Below are 26,538 nucleotides of genomic sequence, written 5' to 3'. Positions count from 1 at the left end.
TTTTCTTTTGCACAATACTGGTGACACAACACTGTCACAATACCTCTTGCCCATGTCTGCATGCTTGTATGCATTTAGTTGCTGCCACATGATTGGCTGATTAAATATTTGTATTAACAAGCTGGTGTACAGGTCTACCTAATGAAGTGATCACTGAGTGTAGTTCTTATGATCTCAGTAGACTGTAGAATTCAATTATGAAGTGCCTTATATGTTAAGAAACTAGTGAATTCATTTATATTCAATTATATGTCAATTTTTTTATATTTTCTGTATACTCAATGTGTTTTTTGTTTGTTTTTTGTTTTGTTTTGTTGTTTTTTTTGCACATTGGTATATATAGAAGGGGCCATAATCATGCTGAAATAAATGTTTTTTATGTTTCATTTAGTAAAACGTACTAATCAACATATGATTGATTCCATTTTCACAAACCTTTTGCATATGTCTTTAGTTTTTTTGTTAGAAAAAATCTTATCTAAGATGGTTTCAAGTTTTTCATAGTTTGTATGTTTAACTATATTGGCTGAATTGCAACGGTAAGATATTTACCGTTGCAGTTCAGGTAAGATACCTTTACCAACAGTTTAACCATACACTAATTTATGAGTTTATGTAATACTAAAATTAATAAATAACATATGCATTCTTTGCATGATACAGTGAATGTTTCAGTTCCTGTCTCATACATCAGCTTGTATTGCATTAATCATACTTAAGTTTATTCTGTGAAGGAACATTATCTTGAGAACCAATGTGCAAAGGTCACACAGTATGTGTTAGTCACATAATCTTGGGCTATAGATGCAAATATGACTCCCCCACCTTTGCTGCCAATCACTGCCTCGTTCTCTCACTCAGTCACGCACTCGCTCTTGCGTTGAGGGCTTGGTAGTGTGAGATAATTGTATATAAAAAGGCTTAAAATAAGCTGGAGAAGACGAGCAGGAGAAAGAGGAATTTTCCATAATCATATCAGCGGGCAACGGCTGATGTATTATATTTAGAGCTTACGCTGGATGAAAATCCTTGTGATTGTAAGATTAAGAGAAGCTTGCCTTCTTTTCTTTGCTGGAAATCACTGCTCTCTACAGTTTTCATTAAATCAAATTTAACCCTTTGAAGAGTAGGTTTTTTCAAATGTATTCTGTTGCTTTTGGTTACCAATAGTGATAGTTCCATCAGCATTAGGATGTTCAGTTATAAAACGTTGTACTCACATATTTGTGATCTTACACCTTAAGTAGTTAAAACCTTATTCACGACACACATAACGTGCTGCCTTTTGAGATGAAAAGTAAAAAGTGTACATACACGTATAAAGCTATTATTTAGTATTGAAAATAGTTGTTAAAATAATTGTAGTATAGATTGTCACAGATTGTCATCAATGAAATGTAGACCTTTAATGCTCAGCATCATCAAAGCATGTCAGTCTCCAGAGCTCTGCCCCCTGCCTCTCTTCTGTTCCTTTCCCATGTAAAAATAGGGCAGAAATTAAAATGTCAAAGCCAGTCCCACAACAAAGGATTACTCCAGAGTACGTTTAACTCTCTGAGGGAGAAATAAAGGGATTTTGTCCATATTTACGATGTCACTGTCATTAAACCCTTGAACGAAATGCTTCAGGGAAATCAAATGGGGGTGGTGGCGGGGGTATGAAATGGGCTGTTGTATTAAGGACACACATTTACCCACGTGGATGGTTTTTATTAACCAAGAAAATATTCCCAGATTAAGCTGGCATAATCCCGTTCTCTCTGGACTGATCCTCTTTCTTATCTGTGAATGAAGTAAGCTGTCCCTGTTTGTTTTGTCTCTTTTTTTTTTTTTTTTTTTACACCACCTTCTTCCTGATGGGATTTTGGTCGTCCCCCTTCTGCCACCCTGCTATTTAGTGACTGTCTCTCTGGTGACCCTTGTCGGGGGGGGGGGGGGGTGCACCCCCTCATGAGTGCAGCCCGCCCCCAAGCCCTAAAAGCTGCTCCCCGGGACAGCTTTTCTTAAATATAGACTGAAAGGTTTAACCTTTAGTGTGTACGTTTTTCACCTCCCGGGGTTAACCACCAGTTCTTACTGCTCACCCACACCTCTTTGAACTTAAACTGAATCAAGTTCACTCTGCACTCGTTCCAGTTTTCTGTCCCCCAAATAGTGTCTCAGACCCCCCCTCCCCCCTGTTCCGTTTCATTTTGGCCTTGTATGGCATCACTCAGGCTGTGGTTTGTCGATGTGATGGCGTCACGCGGTTCTGAGTCTGCATGACACATTTGCCGCTGTGACTGCCGGTTGCAGTTCCCTCTGTTGTTCTCATTGTGATACGCTTATCTGGCATGGACATGGACAAATTTGAGGAACCTGAACTGTGTCCTAGTTATGGATTCTGCAAGCTGTTGTTTGGGTGTATGGTATGGCCGCATCTGCCTATGTTCCAAAATGGTGCTTGTATTTAAACTAGATAAAACAGGTAGATTATTAAAATCTGTTAATCAATTCCCATCAAAATGATGACCATCTTAGGAAGCTAAATTCAATAAAAGTATAATGGGAACATATGAATATGCATGATATCTGTACGGTACAATACTGTTTTTTTGTTTTGATGGCTGTACAAATGGGAGTCCGTCATGAATCCCTGTGTAGATGTTTATGGTGCTAGATCCCACACTGAAATGGCATCTGAGAGTATCTGTTCTGTTACAGGAGCACCCTGGGATCCCTGCGGCTGCAGCTCAGACTCCGAGATGAGACCGTTTTGCCTTCCAGCCACTACCAGCCTCTTGTGGAGCTGCTGTGCCAGTCGGTGGGCACCTGTTTCAACGTGAGTGAGGCAATTTGTGGTTAATACCCCCTGGCCCCTTTGGCTGGGTTCATCCTATCAGCACTCCCATGAGTTTACTCAAAATAATTCACTCCCCGGGCTGTTAGGTGCCTCATCCTGTTTAGGGAAATACCATGATAACCGACATTACAACTGCAGGATATTTGAGTGGCAAAGTCCAATATAGCTACATAAAAGACTGACATATGCTTTATGTAGCTGTATTGGGCTTTACCACCCAAATATCCAGCATTTACCAGGGAGTTGCCCTTAAAGCAGTGTTCTTCTGATGGTATTGAGTCTACAAGGCCACACACGATAGGCTCCTGTGTCTCCATGGAAGATTTCAGGTTTCTCATTGAGCATTATCAACCTGCTGGCCAGGTAACCTGCTAGGTACCCTCGAGTCAGGAAGTGGTGTCCTATCTTATTTGCCACGATATAAGAATTAAATGGCAGAAAGTATGACCTCAAAGTAAGCATAAATAGTTTGTACAGAAGGGTAGCCAAATTAAAGTTGGGCAAACTGTCTATAGAAGATCTAGTAAAGCTACCAGTTTCCCCATCTTTTATTTGGGTGCCATTTTGTCTGATTTATTTGCTTAGTTTAGCTAACAAAAGAGGTCATGAAAAGAAGGATAAGGCAAATTGAATTATTCTTTTGTGTCTGTCTCCTCAGGTCTGTGAGACCAACTTGCAAACTGCAGTGTGATAAGAAATGGCAGCAGGGTCACACGTTTTTGGAGGCTAAACATGCTTTTCCCTCCTGAATTGATAGTGCTGATATACATTCATGTATTGACTGGGCATTCTGAATTGGGCAGAAAAAAATTAATATAGTGCTGATTGGACCCCTGCACAGGACATGGGGGTTAACTGAATTCATTCTGTCGGTACTTTCTTGTATTTAACATTCCAATCAAATTTGGTTGGCTAATTGCTTACGTTATATAACTGACGCTGTTCCCTTGACCATGAAATTACATTAAAATGGTTCATGAAATTATGTGAGAAATGCAGTGAGTGAGTATTTGTTCTGCAGCATGTCTGTTTAATATGATTAACTTGTCAGTGATCAGAGCGGGTACCATTGTTTCAGGGTAACTGGCCAGACCTAATGATGCTAATTGATGAGACCACTACAGCTGAAAGCCGACAGGAAGTGGCTACAAACCTCGTCAAGCTCTTCCTGGGCCAGGGGCTGGTGAAGGAGTTCCTGGATGTTTTGTTCAAGCTGGAGCTGGATAAGACCAGTGAGTTACCAAAGCTCATTTTGAAACTGTTATACACTCATTGACCACTTTATTAGGTAGACCTGTACACCAGCTGATTAATGAAATATCTAATCAGCCAATAATGTGGCAGCAACTCAATGCATGAAAGCATGCAGACATAGTCAAGACTTGTAGTTGTACTGTAGCTCAGACCGAACAACAGAATGGGGAAGAAATGTGATCTAGGCTTTGACCATGCAATGATTGTTGGTACCAGACAGGGTGGTTTGAGCATCGAAGAAACTCCTGATCTCCTGTGATTTTCACGCACAACATTCTCTACTTTACAGAGAATGGTGCGACTGTTCTGTGGGTATTGAGAGACGTCAGAGTAGAATGGCCAGACTGGTTCAAGCTGACAGGAAGGCAAAAGTAACTCAGATAAGCTCACATTACCAGAGTGGCATGCAGAAGAGCATCTCTGAACACACAACATGTCAAACCTTAAAATGGTGGGCTACAGCAGCAGAAAAATAAGTCCAATAAATACCTAATAAAGTGTATGTACAAGCACTGGAATTAGCTGAATGTATCTTTTGTATGTTGACTGTATCCTTTGTATGTTGACTACCATGGTTCACAACGGTTGTTGGTGTAGTGTACTGGGACCTGGTCCCATCTGTCCTCAGTTCTTTTCACTTTATCTTTCAGGTGAGCCCAACACCCTCTTCCGTAGCAACTCCCTGGCATCCAAATCCATGGAGTCCTTCTTAAAGGCAAGTCCTTCCCTCTGTGTCTAGTTTCGGTTTGTGACTGTGGCTACTGCTGCTTTTCCCACGGTGGTCATGTGACTGTCACACAGGATGCGAGCCCAAACTATCATGAGAGACACTTCACACCCCAACAATGGACTGTCGAGACTGCTGAGGCAGACGCCTCTGTGGTCACGTGGCCAAAACCGAAAGACTGACGATGAGGCCATACGGATCCTCAACACGTACCCTTCACTTGAACTAATGTCCACACATACATGAACACTTGCTTCTGCAACTGTCACTTTCCCTTGCACACCTGGTCACTTAGCTGTAAATACTGGTAGATTGGTTAGATTTGTATGTATATTTGCTTGCATCTATATAGACTGGTATTGCACTAGAAATGTAATTTATTTTATTTTATTTTACTCTATTCTATTTTATTTTATTGCTATATTTTCTATTTTTTATTTTATTAAATGTATTTAGTTTCTTGCACAGTTCTGAGCATCTCCTCCATTTCACTGCATATTTTACATTGTATCTCTGTGCATGTGACAAATAAAGAACTTTGAATCTTGAACTCCCCCTCCCATGCCAGGTGGCAGGCATGCAGTATCTTCACCGGCTTCTCGCCCCCACCATTAACCGTATTTTCGAGGAGAAGAAGTACGTCGAGCTGGACCCCAACAAGGTGGAGCTGAAGGAGGCGGGGTGAGAAATGACCTTTGTAAACAAGCTACACCTCTAACTTCTCTCACAGTACAGACACATTACCGTTTTCCTCACATCAGCTTTCTCATAGATTGACTTTAGTGTGCATGCTTATCTGAAGTGCATAACAAATAACACAGAACATATTAATTATATGGTGTTTTTTAAACATTATTTTGTGTTGTACTTTATGGCTTTGCCCCCCTGAGAATCCTGCTGTTTGTTTGAGCCTGTGTGTATTACAGATAACAATGATGGGCTCAATGTTGGCTGAATTCACCAAGATATTCAGCAGCAGATGGGTCTGTTAAACTCATCAACAGATTGGCAGTGTGTGTTTTCCGCCAGGCAGCCTGGCTGTGTGGCCTTTAGCATTTGACTCCCGTGCCAGATGCCTGGCTCCCGCACGTGCTGAACTGGGCCTGTGCGAGGGCTGCCTCTTGGCCCTAACCTCGTGCCTGTGCCCGTGTGCAGGTGTGCCGGGCTCCACCGAACGCAGACGGAGACCGACGTGATCCAGCAGAGTGCCATGCACCTCCAGTCCTACCTCACTGACCTGGTGCACGCCATCATCCAGTCTGCCTCTTACTGCCCCGTAGCCCTGTGCCAGGCCTTCTGCCAGCTCTACCAGCGCGTCCAAGAGCGATTCCCTGGCAAAGAGTATCGGGTCAGTATGGCGCGGCGGCATTTCCCACAGGAAAACTTCAGCTATGAAATGGAGGGGAAAGGTGTACTCTCAAAAAAAAATTAAAGGACCCAATGATTCCTTTTAGAGTCATAGTGGTTCTCGTGTCGAGTCGGGTTTGGATGGTTTAAGGGGGGGGGGAAATGTTGAATGTCTGAGAATTTGTTTGGAATAAAAAAGAAAAAAGAAAAACATTGGTCCTCACTCCTGGTCCTGGAGAGCCGCAGGGTGTGCTGGCTATTGTTGAGCACTTAATTGATCAATTAAAGCAGTTAATTACACTGCTAACTGCTGTTGATATTAAGGCGAGAACAAAAACCAGCACACCCTGCAGCTCCCCAGGACCAGGAGTGAGGACCGCTGCCATAGAAGAACCTTATCGAGGTATGGGTTCTTATTTGGGCAAAATGGTTCTTTGTCTGGGAGCTTTCACGCGTCACACACACTATGATAGAGGGTTCCATAAAGAAGTAAAAAGGGTTCCTCTACCTTTTTTTCTGAGGGTGTATAATGGAGTGAAATTGTTGGTTGGTTGCTGTGTCTATTTCGTCAGGGCTATGTCTGCTTCAGGAATGGAAAGAGCTCCTGAATCACTGCATTCTTTGGGCGCACTGATTGAATAGTCTGTGCCTCGGGGGTGCTGCCTGGCTAGCAGATAAATTACTGGGCTGGACACACTCGCTGCTGTTTAGCTGTGGCCACGCACAGTGTATACTCTGTACTCAAGCTGATGGGAAATGGTCAGTGAATTATTGATTCTGCAAACAAATGAGGATGTAAAACCCTTGATCTATGGGCATCTTAATATATATTTCAGTATAACAAAGGTATTATGGTTTCTCTGATAGAATACAAATGACATTACATGTCTCCAGGCATACCTTGCTAAGATGAATTAGAATTCCAGTATGGAATCAATGAAATCAATAATAATCACAAGTAGCATAGCATTTTTTTTTTCAACTTTCATGTTTTCTTAGTTTCTTGCTAGCTTCGTAATATTGCAAAATTGTTTACTGTTTGTCCAAACTAATGACATGTTTCTTATCTATTGTGCTGCACTCAGTTTACTTTTAAGGTGTCGTGAGGGAACAGTGCTTAAAAGGGATAAAGTATACATTTGGAAGTTGAGATTCCATAAAAAGGCTGACTACCTTATTGAACAGCTCTGTGTACACATGAGACAGGCTCAGGAACACCTGCTTTTGTCTCGGGAGGACGCAGCAGCGGATTAGCTGCCAAAAAGATGCATGCTAAACATTAGCGTCTTTTAAAGCTGAATTTTGTAGAATTGAGCCCTATTTCAAAAAAGAAAGTTGTAAAAAAGAATGCTGTACGTCGTGCAACGTAGTGAGACATTTGAAAAGAGCTATTTCTGCCAACTAATCTCTGGAATATTTTATAATGTTGACCAGTTTGATCCTTAAACTACGTCTGCTAAATGCCACGTAATGTAATGTAAACTATAGATACAGACGAATCATCGTTATGTGCATTTCTGCCAGTAGACAGCCCCTGAACTGTGTCTGTCCTTGCTTATTGCTGGCTACTTTGTTGCTGAGTCATATCACATGGGAGGAAAATTGCTGTTGTATTTTTAAACAACATTCTTCATCTGATTTCCTTCCATAACTACTTGGCTATACACCAATAAGCCAAAACTTTATGACCACCTGCCTAATATGCTGCTGGTCCGCCATGTGCCACCAAAACAGCTTTGACCCGCTGAGGCATGGACTCTACAAGACTTCTGAAGGTGCTCTGTTGTATCTGGCACCAAGACTTTAGCAGCAGATCCTTTAAGTCCTGTAAGTTGCGTGGTGGAGCCCCTTGGATTGGACTTGTTGTTCCAGTACATCCCACAGATGCTAGATCTGGGGAATTTGGAGGCCAGAACTCATCGTCATGTTCCTCAAACCATTTGCAAACAATTTGTGCCATGTGGCAGGGCACATTATCCTGCTGAAAGAGGCCACTGTCATCAGGGAATACCGTTGCCATGAAGGATGTACCTGGACCGCAACGATATGTAGATAGGTGGCACGTGTCAAATTGACATCCATCTGAATACCCGCACCCAGTGTTTCCCAGCCCAGAGCGTCACACTCGCTCCACCGGCTTGTCTTCTTCCCACAGTGCATCCTGGTGCCATCTCTTCCCCAGGTAGACGGTGTACCCGGCCATCCACATAATGTAAGATAAAATGAGACTCATCGGACCAGGCTTCCCTCTAGGGTCTTTCAGCGCACTTATCCCTGGTTATGGGTATGCACTTTGTTGTACGTCGCTCTGGATAAGAGCGTCTGCCAAATGTCATTAATGTAATGTAATGTAATGCAACCTTCTTCCATTGCTCCAAGGCCCAGTTCCGACTTGCATGCCCATTGTGGGCACTTTCAACAGTGGACAGGAGTTACATTCCTCCAGTAACCAGTAACATAATAAAATTTTGCCACAATAGCCCCTCTGTCGGTGCGGACCAGATGGGATAGCATTCATTGCCTTCGCGGATCAATGAGCCTTCGGTGTCCAACACCCTGTTGCCGGTTTGTGGTTTGTCCCTTACTACTGCTGACCGGGAGCACCCCACAAGCCTTGCCGTTTCGGAGAAGCTCTGACCCAATCATCTGGCTATAACGAATTGGCCCCAGAAAGTTGCTCAGGTCTTCACGTCTGCCCATTTCTCCCACGTCTACACTACTACAAGAACCAACTATTCAATTACTGTCCAATATATCATATTGTTACAAGATCAACATTATTCGCGTCATCTGTGATCATAATCATAATGGTCATAATGTTTTGGCTCATTGGTGTACAGGTATATAAATACTAATAATGAAAATGTTTCACTGATGTAAAATGATATATTACCTAAGCAATATATTCTGTCCACATAGGTTCAGTGTTAAGCAATTCAGTCAATATTTTGTCACAAATTATTTATATTTATGTTATTTTTTTCAGTTGTTATGATTCATATGTGTGCTCCATTGTCTTGTTCCCACCTCAGTGAAAAAATGAAGTGGTCAAAGAAAAACGACAAGAGCAGACTATTCCTCTTTCTTATCTACAGAAGGTGAAGTTCATTGCTGTAACCAGCTTCCTGTGTCTACGGTTCATCTCTCCGGCCATCATGTCTCCCAAGCTGTTCCACCTGAGAGAAAAGCATGCTGATGCCCGCACCAGCCGTACCCTCCTTCTGCTGGCTAAGGTACCTGTGCCGTAGTGCTCACGCTGAGCTCAAACCACTGTTTATCCCACCCCTTCTTTGTAAACGTGGTGACGTTGAATGCCCCCATGCCATTGGCTGTGGCACCAATTTTCAGCCAATGCGCTGGAATTATTGTACAGCTATACAATGTTTTGGTTCAGAGTGTCTGTCCGTCAACTGTTTTAATTTATAAACACAGGCAACATGTCAACATGTCAGGAAGCCTTTTTCAATGATATACAATGGTTTTGTAACAGTGCAGTCCATAAGTATTTGGACACCGACACAATTTCTATTGTTTTCGCTCTGTACTCCAGCACATTGGATTTGAAATGAAATAATTAATTTAATTAACAACCAAACACTTCATTTTGGTAGGCCGATTGTTTAGCCTATGTCTGTTTTTCTTATTTCTCAGCCATAATAGCTCCTTGACTTTCATTGAACTCTGGTCCTCATGTTGGCAAACACCGATAATCCAAAGGAAATCAAAAGCCTAGAATCAAGACTATATACTGAAAGCTCTCTTATACCTGCACTAAGGAAGTGATTGAATAAACCTGACTAATCAGAAACAGCTGAGCCAACAGTCCAATTACTTTTGGTCCCATAAAATGGGGGGCTATGTATAGAAAAAGGATGTAATTCCTGCACATTTATATTCAAATTCAACAACCATGATCTGCAACAGCCATCTCAGTCCCCCGACTTAAATCTCCCGACTCTAAACCGAAGAGGGGGGTATCACAAGGATATCAATGATTCTGAAAAGTTCTGAGGAATGGTCAAAAATCCCTCTAAATATGTTCCCTAACCTTATCAAAAATTATAGGGAAAGTCTTTAAATGATTTTATAAAGTATTAAACCGAGGTGCCAATAATTGTGGAACCCGTTTTTGGGGAAATGTTCTTTTTATTTGAAAAATGCAAGTATGTGATTGCATTGCATCATTAATAAAGCACACTGCTTTACACATGTTGGAAAATAAAGCTGATATCAGTTATGTAGTTTTCAGTGTTTTTTGTGCATATTTATCAATGATGTCAATAATTCTGGAGCCCACTGTATTATGTATTTCACTCTGGATATGTGAATTGTGACATTTGAAAGCATGTTGCTTACAAAAACATACGATCACAGTGATTAAAGTATTTAATATAAAGCATTCTGCCTGGCTCTGACCGTATTCTCCCAGGCCATCCAAACCATCGGCAATCTGGACACCCTGGCCTGCTGCTCCAAGGAGCCTTGGATGGTGCCTCTGCAGCCTGTTATCCTGCAGGGCATCACCCATCTGAAGGACTTCATCACCCGGCTGGTCAGTTATGAGGATGAGGGAGGTGAGTGAATGGGTGAGGGGTTTTTGTGCCAGGCCTGTTCTTTGGCTTGCAGTATAATTTTAAGGAAGCCCCCAAACTCTCTCTGGGTTTTCTGGTCTTGATTTCCACTGGGAAGCCATTGCCCTAACACTGACCTCTCAGAATACTGCTCTGTATGCTGTGACATTGAAATAATAAATATGTGTTGAACTAATGATCATTGATACAATTTTTAATATTTTTAAATATTTTTTCCTAAATTGACCTGTAGCAACAATTACCAGTAGCAACAAAGACCCACCTATCACATATGCAGTTCTGTACTTAACCTAAACATTTTCACTAATCTTCATCTGAACTGTAAATTTTCTATAGGAAGATTACAAGTAACAAAACAAAGGCCCAAAGCCGCATTTTGCTTAGTGACATATCACACACTTTACCGGAGCGTTTTATAGTGACTCATTGCTCATGCACTGTGTTTCACATGTGGAAGACTGTGTATGCTGAAGGGATCATTTTTAAGTAATCACATGTGTGTTTGTTCATGAGCAGTTACATAAGGTTATTTTGCTTAAGAGCTGATTCAGTGGGATCAGTGCAGAATGTGATAAGGATATCATACCTGGGTCAAAATACGGAATTGTATTGGATTCAAATACTTTTCTGTGCTCAATTGATCTTGCCTGGCGCAATTGACCCGACCAAGAGGAAGAAAAAAAAAAGGGTTTGCCGTTTTTGAAAGTATTTAATTGGTCCTAATACACCAGACAAGCTCAGTAAAGTGTAGCAAAGTATTTGAATCTACAACAATTACATATTTGACCCAGGTTTGAAGTATGTAGATTTGAAGTAAAATGAGAGTATTTTGAGTACAACGGAGAGCTTGCTGCTTTGTTTCAGAGAAAGCACTGTCCATTGTGAATTCTCTCTACACTGCTTGTAATGAAGAGTGCCTCACAGTGGTCCTTTTAAACTGGATTGTGATGTAGAATGGATTTTAATGTAATGTAATGTAGAATGGATTGTAATGTAGAATGGATTGATTTTTCCCATGACATAGACCTGGGTCTACAGACACGGATGAGTCTCCAGTGTGGCACTATGGAGAAGGAAGGCTTCCTTTTGCTCCACAGGACCAAGGACAAGTGCATGCTGATGACCTCACCCTTTAAGAAGTATTATGTCACCCTCGGCAAAGGCACCCTGTCCTACGCTCGCACCCAACACTCCAAGGTGGGCACCACATTTTAGAGGCCCCTTTTACACAAGGGTAATTCCATCCAGAATGCCAGTTCAAAATGGCATTCCAGAAGCCTTGAGCAAGGCCCTTAACCCCACATTGCTCCAGGGGGGATTGTCCCGTAATTAGACAAGCATAGGCTGCGTGTAGCCTTGTGGCCAAGGTACATGACTGGGACCCGTAAGGTTGGTAGTTCAAGCCCCGATGTAGCCATGTTAAGATACGATAAGCTGTTTGTCCCTTGAGCAAGGCCCTCAACCCCACATTGCTCCATGGGGGGATTGTCCCCTGCTTAGTCTAATCCACTGTGGATAGCATCAGCTAAATATAAAATGATTATTATTATTAGAAAGTGCAAGTGCTATTGGCTTGAGTATGTCAGCCGCTCTCAGCAGCCATTTGTTGTGAATTGGCAGAAGAGCTCCTTCATTTCGCTGCCGAAGATCCGGGCGGTGGAGAAGGTGGAGGAGAAGAGCTTCGGAAGCTCCAATGTCATGCAGATCATCTCCAGCGAGGACAGCGGGCAGATGGAAACCCTCTATTTGGATTGCAAGGTCAGAATTGTCAAATTTCACATTTCAAAATGCTTTATTGGCATTAAATATTTTGCAATACATATTGCCAAAGCGTTGAATGTATACTATATTGAATGTATTAATTATGCTACTAATGTAATTATAATATTATATATTAATATTATTATAATACAAATTAGAGTTATACTGCTATATTCATAACTACAAATATATGTGTACTATATACAAATATACATTCACACAAGTCATTACCTGACAGAACCTGATGCTGAGCTGGAGGGAGAATCCCTGCCTTGTTAATGTTTGAAATAAAAATGTGGTAGCATGCGATACTATCTTTCTCTTAGCTCAGTTGTCTAAACCTGCGTCTGTGCGACTGACCTGGCCTCTCTTTCTCCAGAGTGTGAATGAGCTAAACCAGTGGCTTTCAGCATTAAGGAAAGCCTGCAGTCGCAACACAAAAACCATGAACTCCTATCACCCGGGGGTTTACAAGGGAGACAAATGGAGTTGCTGCCACCAAAAGGACAAAACCGGTACTGCAGTTTCCAGTGACAGTATGATTTGATGTGATGTGATGTCATATACTGGAGGAGACCAACAGGTCTGATTTTCTGGTGTCTCCTTTTCTCCACTCAGACACAGGATGTGATAAAACAAGACACGGAGTCACCCTGCAGGAATGGTATGACCCCCTGGACCCTGATTTGGAATCCCAACTCATTTATCGACATCTTTTGGGAGTCAGAATAGCAATGAGGTAAAGGTTTCACAGTTGGCAAATACAAATAGTTTTGATCTATAATCAATGCAGCATTTGTTTTTTACTTTTTTAATTTTTTAATTTTTTGCTTTCCCTTGCTTTACCTCTTCTTCTAGGGACAAGTACTTAGAGATGACCAAAGCTGATGGAGGCAATGGAAAAGTTTCAGTGGCAGGTGAGGACCATGAATCTTTATTTTTTCTTTCCTCATCACATGGCAGATACGATTGCCAAACTATTATTCAAAATACATCCTCACAATAAAATTACATAAACTCTATCGCAGTTAAATGAACTCTAACTCTAAATGGAAAATGTATACTCTGTGAAAAGTAATCTATCAGAGAGATTTTGTTGTGCTTCAACAGATGTACAGTTTCAGTGGTGTATTTTTTGAAGAGTGCATTCTTGTTAATTAGGCTAATTAACCAAGAAAGCATATCTTGCATATGAACGCTCAGCATGCAATTGATATTGCATATACAGTTTTCATCCCTGCACTAAGGAAGCCATTGAATACACCTGATTAATGAAAAACAGTTGAGAAGCCAACTGTCCAATTACTTTTGGTTAGCTAAAATGGAAGGACTATGTATTTTGAATCCAATGTGCTGGAGTACAGAGGCAAAACTGTCCAAATACTTACACTACTTCTGCACTGTAGCTCTTGCTGTGCGATGGTGAGCAGTTCATGGTGGGCAGCATTTTCAGGCCTGTGGATTGTGTCTTCCAGGTCAGGAGAAGTTAGATGGGGTTGCCAGGTTCTTCAAAGTCCTGTTGGACCTGCAGGACACCCATAGTGCTGTGGAGGTGGCAGAGCGATCAAAGAATAAAAACTTCCTCCTGGAGCTCCAGACGTAAAAGACTGAGGGGCACGTGTTCTCAAACTACTGCCAGCCTGACCCCAAATCACACAGGCACACACTCACACACACGCCTTCAATGCCTCCACAAAGCCCTGCCCATCTTCTGATGCTCAGTACTCACGGTTCACTGCAGCTGTGACACTTTGGGACCAGGCAGGCCGGCTAGCGTCTACAGCCTCCACATTCGTTCTGTTTTACTGTTCTGTTTTGGCTCTGTGCGTATTCTCAGTTACCACTGTGTGGGAGGTGAAGATGTTCCTGTCCAGTTTTTGCCCGTAGGCATCCCTTTAATGATAGCAACACAGCCCCAATGTCTCCATGATGATATATTGTGTGTAATTTTATAAACTTTTGATTCATGTGGGACCAAAATGATCAATTCTTACCATGTTTACATGAACTGATTTTTCTATTGTGCAGTTCCCAGTTACACAATGATCTTTCTGGTATTCTGGAAAGGATATATGTGAGATATGTCATTTTTGCTTTTTTGGGGGAGAAATTACCTCTTGATCTGCACAGAAATTGTCAGTTTTGCATACACAGCAGTATTTACACTTGTAACCAACTTGTGTGTTTTTTTGTTTACAAGTTTACACCATCGATTTCTGAAGAAAGTCTCATTGAGTTTACTTGTTCCTTGTTGTCATAACTTATTCTTTACTTTTCAAAGATATTCGTCGCTTTCTGACATTTGCACAAACAGATGCACTTTCTGTAAAAAAAAAAAAATACAAAAAAAAACACAGCATGGAAAAATCTTAAATGGCACCTAGGACTGTGTGAAATAAATATAGGCTACCCTTCTTAGCTTGTCTACTGAATTCACGCTTGAAGCTGAGTTTTATTTTTGTCCCTACTGAAAAAAACATGTTTGAAATGACTGGTAACTGGTTGACCAGTACAGGCCACCAGGGGTGACAAAGGACAAATAATTTTTTTTTTAATGAGCCTCAAGGGGAAGGCTTTAGTCAGATCAGGCTTCCCGATCATTTTACAAGACATTTTCTATCACTTCCGTACATGAAACAAAGGTATCCCAATGCTGGTAGTGGCCCATGGGCACTAGTGGGTGGGGCTTATGCTGGCTGACTGGGTGCGGGTGGATGGATAATGTACAAGCACTATAACCTTTGTGCTGCTTCAGAAGTCTTGCCTGAATAGTGTACAGCAGCACTACTGAACTCCATGTCCTGCGGGCTGCAGTGTCTGCAGGTATTGGCTCCTACCTTGTGCAACACCACCTGATTTCACTAGTTATTTTACCTGCTTGGTTCAGATAAGCTAATTGGTGAAATAGGGTGTTGTAGCGCATGGTCGAAGCAAATGCCTGCAGACACTGTGGATTAGCGCTGGTGTACAGAGTAGAGGGGCAAAACGAAAGTCGACCGAATCAGGGTCAAACACACACAAAATTCACTGGGGAAATCAGACCAAAGGGCAAAGGCAAGAACCAGTCGAACACAGCAAGGCAATGATCAAACACAAAATCTAATCAGCAAACAAATCAAAAGGGGATAGATGAGAACCGAAAGTCAAACAAAATACGGTCAAACGCAAAGTCAACAAAGTTATCTCAACCCACAAGCAAGTTCGAAGAGCAAGTCTCCACTGGTGAATGTGAAAATGATGGCTTTTTCAAACAGGAACTGGAGATGGAAATCTGGAAAATCAAAGATAAACGCGAAGATAAAATGACTTACATACATGAAACAAAAAATACTGTTCAGTACTGTTCATTAACTTGCCTTGAATAATATTTCCAGGGCATTTTGTGAATGTTCGCATTTTCCAGTTGTTTTCCAAGGCTGGAAAACCAGTACAGTATATAAAACCAACCAATCACCTCCAATCTTCTTTATTTTTCACCCTAGGTGCCTTTTGGGAAAGTAATGTTGCATTTATAGGTGGTAATGTCAGATCTGTAAATTTACAACAGGAGAAATTCGGCCAGATCGGACAGATGAGAATGATCCATGAAGTTACTGTTTGAAATAGATGTGTGAAAAGGGGCAAGGTAACCTGCTAAACCCAAACAGGGTACTTATGAATGAACTGTCTTGAATTCTCCCTATTACTGTTGTCATGAATTGTATGTATTGTTTATGTCTGTCTTATTATGTGGTATGTACTGTCTACAGCATATTTATGTTTGTTAGAATTGTGCTTTTTATATTATGTGGCTATTGTTCTGTCATATTTTTCTGTGTGTTGCCCGATGAGTGTACACATTGGAAACATTGAAGGAACCTATTAAAATCAGAATGACAATGGTTATCTGCGAAGATCAATTTACTGTATATCTAATATTTTCTGTTTTTATCGATCCACATTGTTTATGAATGATCATCATAGTTTCTTATTTTCTTTATTGTTTTTTTTTACTTTTCCTGCTGTGGAGTGTGGTGGTTTGGTCTCAGAGAAGAAGTGAAATTACATTTATGAATGACACATATGGACTAAATAAACTACACATTTTCCCACAAGGGATATTGGAGAGCCAGATAAGTGGGTAATTTCTCCAAAACAAGAGGCACCTGCCTAACTCAAACACACTTCATGCTTGAAGGTCAACTGTTTGCAGGTGGTCAAAGTAATTTGAGGTGAGGACAGTTTTCCTATTTTCACCTTCAAAAGTAAAAATAAAAACCAGTTCATATGTGTAATAAAAAGTATGAATGTTCAAAGTGGGGGCAAGTGGGTAGCACTGCTGCCTCACAGCAAGGAGGTCCTGGGTTTGAATCCTGGTTGGCCGGGACCTCTCTGTGTGGAGTTTGCACGTTCTCCCCAGGGCAGCATTGGATGGTGCACTGGGTAGCACTGCCGCCTCAGAGCAAGGAGGTCCTGGGTTTGCATGTTTGCATGTTTTCCTCGTGTTGGCGTGGGTTTCCTCCAGGTACTTCAGTTTCCTCCCACAGTCCAAAGACATGCAGGTTAGGCTGACTGGAGAGTCTAAATTGCCCATAGGTATGAGTGTGTGAGTGAATGGTGTGTGTGCCCTTCGATGGACTGGCGACCTGTCCAGGGTGTATTCCTGCCTTTTGCCCAATGTATGCTGGGATAGCAGCCCCCCTACGACCCTGTTCAGGATAAGCGGGTCAAGATAATGTATGGATTGGGGTGTCTCGGTGGCGCAGCCTGTAGAGCACCGCATGCTCATTGCGAGCCGCGACGAATCCGACCGTCTGACATTTGTCGCATGTCTTTCCCTCTCTCGCTCCCATTCTTCCTGTCTCTCTATACTATACTGTCCGATAAAGCTGAAAAAGGCCGAAAAAATATCTTTAAAAAAAAAAAGATAATGTATGGATGGATGGACTTGCTCAAAAATCAATTTAATATTGTGTAATCAGCAGCTAGGTTTCTTGTAATAGCACTAATATTATTGTAAAGATTCTTATATCTACATATAGTTTAGAGCAGTAGGTATATCCCTGGAGCACACTAGATGACAGGCTTTTAGCTGAGTCTGACCATCAAATTGATGATTGTACCCAAGACCTGGCAATTTATGGCCTGCTCTCCCCTATACCAAATGTATGTAGTTATGGTGAAAGCCACTAGGGATCATCAAATACAAGTCCTGCCTTGGTTTTCTTTTCTCATGGGGAATTCATTGAATCGCAACTGGTTGACCAGAAGGTATTCCCACCTGACTCCCAGGTAAAGGGAGGGTAGAGGGCCAGCAGTCAAGGACTGTGATTTGACTCTCCCTGGTGCAGCACAATGTCAGGACATGAAACTGGTCCGGCTAATGGATTTATACTTTTTTCACATTTAGTGCACATTTATACAGCCCAGTAAAACAAACCTCTTCTCACTGTCAACAAAAAAAAGTCAGAGTATTGTAGCTGTATGGCTTTGTAATGACTGATGTAGGCTAACTACGCTTTAAGTACATATTGTGGCTGAACTGGAACAACTGTGGGGTAAATTGTATGTTAAGAAAATTGTGGGCTGAGCCAAGGTGCAGTCTGGTCTGCCATTTTGTTTCCCATCTCATTCCCACACCATTTCACTTTGAGCTTCTGTACTAATTCAAGTGCTATTTTTAAGTTATATTTATATAGTTTATGTTCCTCCTTTTAAGGCTTATGATAGGTGGAGGCGGTTTACATGTTCTTCATTATTAGCAATAGTTAACTTGCACTCATGCTTTAGTGATGTTGCCTCTTCACTTGCTGGTCTGGAAATGTTTTAGGAGGCTTGGTCTCGATTAAAATTAATCATGCGAATGCACTTAACTTAAGTTTCTCCTATATTTAAATCAATATGGATAAGAGTATCTTCTAAATGAAAACACACCTGTGTGTTTGTGTATTGTATTATGTATATATTATATATTTTACATAGTGACAGTTCTGTCATTATATGGGGGTGATCTCTGAATCTAACGTATTTTTAAACTGTCAGAATACCTGCTCGCTGAAATTCCGTAGTAATACAATGAACAGTTGTAGTTTCAGATTTATACCACTAGATGGTTCTTCTTCTCACATTTCAGTTGCAGCTTGCACAGTAAATCATCCAGCTAAAGTGTGGGTGAGATACAGGCGTTGTGAGGATTATGGTTGTCCTGGAAGTTCCAGGAACGTGTTGCTGACAAATTTCACTTATGTTCACTTTGTCAGAATGAGATAACAGAACAAGTTTTGCATAGCCTATAGTAGACAAGGTGTATTAATATGCTTATGTATTCAGAGTAACTCTAAAATATAATCTTTGGTAGCCCTGATTCTTTGTTATGGTGATTTATATGTTACCTAAGCAAAAGCTATATGGAGACCATGACTGATTCACATATGCTTGTTGATCCAAAGCACTTATGAACTCCCAGAGCTCATAGAAGAGTAGAGTGGCATTATAACACCAGTAAAAAATGTGTTGAGCACTAACTTGGTACATGATGCTAACACTCAATGGAAGAGGAATATGCTTCTTATTCGAAATATCTGCTCTGCATTTGTACAAAGAAGAAGATGATGAAGAAGAAGAAGAAGAAGAAGAAGAAAAATAATCAAGATGTGTCCTATTATATACAAATTAATAAATTGTGTTTACAACAATGTGAGCTATGATCCAAAGTAAGAGCTGTTGTTCAACTTTTTCAGTCAGAATGCTTGTTATCTGTTTATTGTGTTGTTATAGTGACTTTACATTATATGAGTCATTATAGATTAATGTCCGATGCCTGTTGAGAATTACAGTACTGTTCTGGTGGATTATGGGGTTTGGCTCAAGGTTATGTTTGATAGAGTACATGGGATGGCTGGGCTATTGAACAGATGAATGCAGCACATCTCATAGAACTGTTACAATAACATGGATTCTCTTCTCTGCTGAATGTAGCCAAGTCCCCTTGCCAAACCCTGGTGAACCAATTAGAAGTGCTGACATGGTCTATTAAGAACTGCAAACACCACAGTGTGGCCATTACTGTTTGGTTATAAGATTAGCAAGTAAGGACCTTCACAATATCTTGGAATTATTTTCTTGTTTGTTTAAAATAGTAGATCTTGTACATTATTGCATTTATAATGGCAAGTTTTATCATTTTCTGATTCCAAATCGAAGTAATGATTTCACCCATTGTATTTTTCAAAAAGCTAGAAATAAAATTATTTTACACTACAACAAATCTGATCCACAAGTCCAATGCATTGCATTATGAGTTTCATAATTATGGTTATTCTTATTATTTATTAAGTAGTTATTCTATTTAATCTCAAGTGTTTGGTTTCTATTCAAATTCCAATTTAACAAAGATTTCATATCTCACCACCACTACTATATGAAACAACAGATGATTCGCTACTAGTGGTGTATTTTATATGCCTGGCAACTCTTTACGTATGGACAGTCATGGTTGGAGCATGTGAAGTTTTTCTTTTAGGGCACAGAGCCTTCTGCACTCCTTCTAAACACATCTGCTAACACGATCCCGCCCACATGCTTGTAGCCCGAAGAATGAATTCATTTCCTGTTTTTACTTCTCTCCCCTCCAGAGACCTTTCCGACTCCCTTGCTCCCGACCTGGTCTGGTCTTTCTCTCTATTCTGAACCTCAACGCACAAAGGAGCCTTCTCACTTATGCTTATAGTACTGCACACAACCAATCAAATTGTGCCCACCCCCATCAGATAGTAAAGTTTAATTAACTGGCAAGCGCTGCTGACTGGTGCACAGACGAATTTAACTGTTAGAATCTAAATGTAATAGCTAGCACTTTTACAACCATGATTGGTGGCATGTTGATAAAATTCTGCAAAATTCAAATATATGGACGAACAATACGTTGTCTTGAATTTAATAGCTAGGTTTTTAACTGAAACAGAACAGGCTGAGTCCTACTGGCCCACTCAAGTATGACCCCGAGTATTTAGAAGTGAAAATGACTCGCTTTCAAACACAATTCTATGTATTTCACCCACCCATAACTAATAAACATATCAATACGGGCAGCACACCTTTTTTCTTATTAAAACGCAAATTATTTGCGGGGGATATTGCAATTAAACACTGTGGTATGTATAGTTAAAGTGTTAAACACACAACATAACTATTTGTTCAATTGTCCTCAAGTATATGACAGTAAGCAAGAAACTTTTATAAAACGGTAGGCTACATTTATAGCTGTTTAAACCTGGTGACGCCCACTAAAACTCTAACGGGTTTACCTAATGCCCGTTCACAGCACTATTCTGTAATTCAGCACCGGATGTACTCAAATTCCATTCCTAAACTCTTACAGCTGGGCAGAAAGCAAGGGACGACTTATTTGTATCTAATTGGAGGACATCTTTCTAAATGCACCATTAATGAGGTGTAAGACGAACGTTTCCTGACCTCGTTCTCTTCGGTTTTAGCGAGGAAACCATCAATTTCACAATATTCCTTCTTTGCAATTCTTTTGCTAACAACTGGGCGACAAGCCCACCTCCCGTCACTGTCACAATTTTCTCCTCGCTTGACTCGCTCTTTTCCTTCGCCTTTTGTCTAGCTCAGCCAGTGCCAGAGGGAGACAGTTAACAGAGAAAAAACGAAACGAGGCCGACGACCGAGCTTGACTAGGAACACAGCCGAAAGCGAAAAAATAGAGGAGCCACCTCCCCCTCTGTTCCCCCTCTGAACAGCCCAATTCATTGCTCCGTCTCCTTAGCAGGATTTGCGCTACTGATGCTGCGCTACTGAAAACCTCCTAGAAAACATACAAAGCACGCGGTCTCGCGTAGGTGGCCTATAGGATAAAGAACAGACAGAAATTACTATTCGACTGCCTGAAACCCGCATTTGTAAGATGACCCGGCATTTCAATTGTCTGGGTACTGCGGCTTGCATCCTGCCGCACGCTTCCTCTCACTTCTAGCTCAGCATCCATATTTTTCGCATCTCCGTGTGTGGCTGTAGGGAGTGGCAGGCTACTGATAAATCGCGAGCGTTTTTGCTGTGTCTCCCAGGAAACGTCAGAGTTTTTCCACGACCACAGGATATATTTGGTAAACTTGGATATTAAAGGTAAGGGTTTCGTTCTAACACTTTAATCTGTATTTGTACAGCTAGTGAATTGAAAACCAATACGGGCCACGCTGCAGTGATCAAACAATAGAACAAAATAAAATGGGAGAAATGTTCCTACATAGGCATATTTTTGTTATTTATCTATACGCCGAATGGGTTCAGTTAATTTACTTGCCCCATTGTATCAATTAGTCTCAAATTCGCGAATTTGAATATGGCATTGTCTGACGTCTGGTGTCCCTTAGCGAGCGCTTGACAGCGTGTGCAGGTATGGCCTCATACAACACTATACATAAAAATGACAGGTTACAGAATCGAAATAATCGCAGAAATGTTCTATTCATAAATATAAATAATATGCATAAACTAGTTACCCGCCTCGTTCTGTTTCGTCTAAACCATGCTTTGTTTGATCGCAAACGTATCGATGGAGTGCTTATGATAATGCGAAAATAACCTTGTGCATTTCTACGAACATGAAAAGAAAATGTGCATAAGCACATAGGCTATCATTTCGCTGTCCAGTCTAGAATGAAAGGGTAGTCGGCGTGATTGCGACATGTGCTCGAACACTGCAGCGATATCAGGTGGCGTACAGTTCTCGTGAATGGCAAGATGTAATGCTCTAAAATAATTTATTATTCCAGCCATAACTCTACCGTGTTCAAATCATCTTAAGGTTCGTTTAGATGTTTTAATTAGTATAACTGGCTCATTTACTCGAGTTAAACTTGAATGGACAAAACATGGCAGCAGCTACGAGACAATGCAAGACCCTTTCATGTTATCTATTAAACGTAGCTACATAGTAGTATTCGTATGATATCTTATTCAGAGATATTTATTTTACTGTTTGAAATAAACTGACAACTTGTATATCAGGCTTGCGGTATAGCATTCCCTTTTCAATGTGCTGGCTAGTTTCCAAGGAAGGTTAGTTGGGGAATTGAGCAGCAGCAGTTCTAACTGGGTTCATCCAAACAGGATGTTCTAAAAAAAAAATATATTACCTCTTTCATAAACTGTGTATTTTTTCATCAATGGATGTACTGGATGGACATGCCATACTTGGCATGCTTCCCTGGAAGTAAACCAGGGCTCACTTGATATGAGTGTACAGAAGATGGTGGGTTCCTCTCTGGGGTTAGGTGTTTGGAATAGCTTAGAATGTCATGTTGTGTGTGGTGGCTAATGTTTGATTTGGATTTGGAAGAGTGCTTGCCCTGCGAGTGAGACCCCAAATGAGAGTAATACATAACAGTGAAATATTAACATGTTTGGGTATGTTTTGCTTTGGCCCACAGGTGAAATGGGAGGGGAAGTTCAGCATTCTAACGCCTAACACTTACATCAGAGCCCCCGAAAGCCAGGGAACTTCAGTATACGTGTCCACAGAAAGCTATGAATATGCTGAAGCCGAGTGGACTAAAGATTCCTGGAAGAGGCCCAAAGCACTCCAGTCCTGTGGGACGATCTTCTGCTGGGTCATCTTCTGGCACAACAGCGCAGAAAGACAGTAAGACAACTTTAGTTCCCATCTATATTTTCTTGGAGGCTGGATGTCCACTTCCTGGTCACATTCATTATTCGATTAAACTTCAGTTATAACAGTGGCTCCTTTATCACTGGTAGCTATCATCAGTGGTTGGTTGTGGAAACACCTGGAAGGACCAGCTGAGCTGCAGCTTTCACAATTAAATGTACTGTAGCTTTGTGCTTGTAATAACTAACACATATCTGATCAAATATGGTTTTATTCTTGCTTATTTCTAAGCAGCAGATTTAATAATAATAGTAATGAATTCAGTTTACACTATATAGTGCTTTTCATTTGTGGGGGCAGATCTCTACACACTTTGCAGTGAAGCAAAGAAAAAGTGACCAAGCAAAAAAAAAACATTTTAAAGGCAAATTTTAAAGCTGCTGGTAGAACAGGGTTTTAAGCATTTTGAAAGCATCAATATAGGGGACAGTTCTAAGTTGGTGAGGGAGGGAGTTCCAGAGGCCAGCTGGATCTCCCATTGTCGGGGGTGGGTAGGGGGGACCTGGAGATGTTGAGAATGGCTGAAGTGAAGGGAGCATTGATTGTTGGTGATGAGGTCACCACCTTGCTCTGTTTAGCGCCACATTACATCTGTCAACCAAAAAGCAGTTGATGAGGGGGTGTGTTTACTACTAAACAACTACACGATGTCCACAACAGAGCAAAGCTAATGAGAACAAACAAAGGGCAAAAGACACATTGAGATACTTGTCATGCTTTTCTTTTCATTTGCAAGGCATGACAGTGCAAATTTTGTTAGTATAAAAAGGTCATATCAATGGAAGGGACTGCATAGGACTGGGGACTGCATTTGTTCATAATCAGCAAGCTGTATTCATATTGTATGGACTAAATGGTATTTTGCCGGCTTGCATTCACTGTTGCTCCTCTTCCATGTACTCAAAGCAGACCTGGGTCAAATACGTAATTGTTTTGGATTCAAATATTTTTTTAGGCGTGATCGATCTTGCCTGGTGCAATTGAGCCAACCAATAGGACTTGAAGGCAGGGTTTTGCACATGCTCAGTAAAGCGAATTAAAGTATTTTAATCCAAAACAATTACGTACTTGACCCAGGTCTCACACAAAACTCTATTTTGCACTGTGAGATTAACCCACGGTGTTCACACCAGGGCAATCATGTTTCCCTCTGCACCACACACCGAGTATACGCAAGGTGTGTCTTTAAGAAAATTGAGCTGACCAGAACATCACTCATTTTGCTAACCCAGACATGATGAACTTCTGTCAATTTGCAATTTATTCCGGGTACACCAGGGGTGTCAAACTAAAGTCCTGGGGGCCTGAAATCTCTGCAGATATTTGTGGATTCCTTTCAATGAGCAGTCAGTTAAATCAGTTAAGACTTAAGGAATATGATGTGTGGATTAATCAGTTGAGCTGAGACACTAAAAACAGCAGATGTTAGATTCTGATGTACATAATAGTCAAAATCTTATCAATATCAAATCAATTATCAATATGGGGCAGCATTTAACCTAGTGGCTAAGTTGTTTGACTGGGACCTGGAAGGTTTGTGATTCAAACCTCAGAGTAGCCACAAGAAGATCAGTGCACCTGTTGGGCCCTTGGGCAAGGCTCTTAACCCCACATTGCTCCAGGGGGATTAGCCCCTGCTTAGTCTAATCAACTGTAAATCGCATGGATAAAAGCATCAGATAAGTAACTGTAATATTACTGCCTGATCAACAGGTTATTTGAAGACCAGCTGTTCATACAGAGCTTACTGCTTATCAGCTGCTGTATTCATTTTTTAATAAACGTTTTTGAGGCATTTGGCAGACTTATCCAGAATGACCTGTGTAGTTTACCTTCTAGCTACACAATCCATTCATATAGCTGAATTTATTGAAGCAATTTTACTGTAATTTTTTTTACCTTGCTCAAGGTACCAATCGGTTCATTGGGAACAATTGGGGGTCAGATGTCTTGCTCAGGGACACTTTGACACACCAGCAACCCGGCAATCCTCTGACTGGCAGACAACCGCTCTCAGCTCCTGACATAATATCACCCCTACTCTACACTGCAGCCATTCCAAAGCAACTTTAATTTGGTGGCAGTATACCCAAGGTGTGGTTGGCTTCTAACATGTGCTCTAAATAAAGGATGTCAAAGTCAATTCTTGGAGGGCCACAGCACCTTCTGGTTTTTAGTGCTTTATTTTATTCACTCACCTTGTTTCCAAGGCTTAGATTGACAGAAAGGCACAGAAACATGCAGACACTGCAGCCATTGAGAAGAGGAGTTAGGGATCTAAAGTCTAGATTGAGGCCTGGATTTTTCACAAAGAAAATGTTACATTTTGCCTATACTATAGATCACTTGTAAATTATTTTCAACTGCAATTAACTACAAAGGCGACCAATACCTATCATAGATGTTTTCATTTACATTTCTGAATGATTCCATATAAACTAAGCATTGTGTGAATTTAAGGAAGACTTTCTCCATTGTGTACGTACACTCCGTGAGCACTTTATTGTGTTTTTATTAGACTTACGCTTCTGCTGCTGGAGCCTATCCACTTAGTGGTTTTATACGTTGTGTGTTCAGAGATGCTCTTCTGCATTTCACGTGGTTATTTGCATTACTGTCACCTTCCTGTCAGCTTCGACCAGTCTGTCCATTCTCTTCTGACCTCTTCTGATTTTGGCCCACAGAACTACTGCTCACTGGATGTTTTTTGTTTTCTCTGCAAACTCTAGAGACTATAGTGCGTGAAAATCCCAGGAGCTTAGCAGTTTCTGAGATAGTCAAACCATCCTATCTGGCACAACAATCATTCCATGGTCAAAGTCACTTTTGGTCTGAAAAACAGCTGAATCTCTTGACCATGTCTGCATGCTTTTATGCATTTAGTTGCTGCCACATGATTGGCTGATTAAATATTTGCTTTAACAAGCCGGTGTACAGGTCTACCTAATAAAGTGGTCAGTGATTGTATATCATTAGAATGAGTGCTCAAAAATGAATTAGGACATACCAAGATAAAACACTATTCATAGCATCTGAAAATCGTCCATTTGATGCTATATTCAGCCAATAATTGGAAAGAGCTCTCCTCACCAACATGTCTCCTGAATAATGTGATGCACGTAGATCCCAAAATGGGTTTCCCTTAAACTTACTGTACTTTCAAGATAAATTATCTTCAGATAGGAAAGTGGAATTATACAAAGAGTATTCTTGTTCAAAGAATACATTTTCTTGTGCATCTCTCTGTTATTTCAATTTGTGTTTTCCATATTTTAAATGAAAGAATATAGGCATTCTAATTAGACACTCACGAAGCACTTTATTAGAATTATTTTTTAGACTTCTT

At 40.9% G+C, this 26,538-nt stretch overlaps 2 protein-coding genes across 6 annotated transcripts in view; both read left to right on the top strand.

Annotated features, from left to right (window-relative positions):
• The window catches only part of rasa4 (RAS p21 protein activator 4), a 30,141-nt gene extending 15,446 nt beyond the window's left edge, over positions 1-14,695 (top strand). The window contains exons 9-21 of the mRNA XM_061249955.1: positions 2,704-2,821; positions 3,921-4,074; positions 4,747-4,811; positions 5,392-5,504; positions 5,979-6,171; positions 9,266-9,403; positions 10,600-10,744; positions 11,787-11,959; positions 12,383-12,520; positions 12,903-13,038; positions 13,142-13,262; positions 13,382-13,440; positions 13,999-14,695. Coding sequence (XP_061105939.1) covers positions 2,704-2,821; positions 3,921-4,074; positions 4,747-4,811; positions 5,392-5,504; positions 5,979-6,171; positions 9,266-9,403; positions 10,600-10,744; positions 11,787-11,959; positions 12,383-12,520; positions 12,903-13,038; positions 13,142-13,262; positions 13,382-13,440; positions 13,999-14,126 — 1,681 coding nt within the window. The 3' untranslated portion in view covers positions 14,127-14,695. The remainder of the gene's footprint in view (positions 1-2,703; positions 2,822-3,920; positions 4,075-4,746; positions 4,812-5,391; positions 5,505-5,978; positions 6,172-9,265; positions 9,404-10,599; positions 10,745-11,786; positions 11,960-12,382; positions 12,521-12,902; positions 13,039-13,141; positions 13,263-13,381; positions 13,441-13,998) is intronic.
• Positions 14,696-21,059: 6,364 nt separating this feature from the next.
• clip2 (CAP-GLY domain containing linker protein 2) overlaps positions 21,060-26,538 on the top strand; it is a 35,386-nt gene continuing 29,907 nt past the window's right edge. For all 5 annotated transcript variants that reach the window (XM_061250458.1, XM_061250456.1, XM_061250455.1 and 2 more), the window contains exons 1-2: positions 21,060-21,646; positions 22,954-23,165. In XM_061250458.1, coding sequence (XP_061106442.1) covers positions 23,051-23,165 — 115 coding nt within the window. In that variant the 5' untranslated portion in view covers positions 21,060-21,646; positions 22,954-23,050. The remainder of the gene's footprint in view (positions 21,647-22,953; positions 23,166-26,538) is intronic.

The sequence above is a fragment of the Conger conger genome, chromosome 7 (assembly GCF_963514075.1).
Source record: "Conger conger chromosome 7, fConCon1.1, whole genome shotgun sequence".
In the NCBI taxonomy this organism is placed as follows: Eukaryota; Metazoa; Chordata; class Actinopteri; order Anguilliformes; family Congridae; genus Conger; species Conger conger.
The sequence above is the reverse complement of the archived record's forward strand: the minus strand, read 5'-3'. Positions and strand labels throughout refer to the sequence as shown.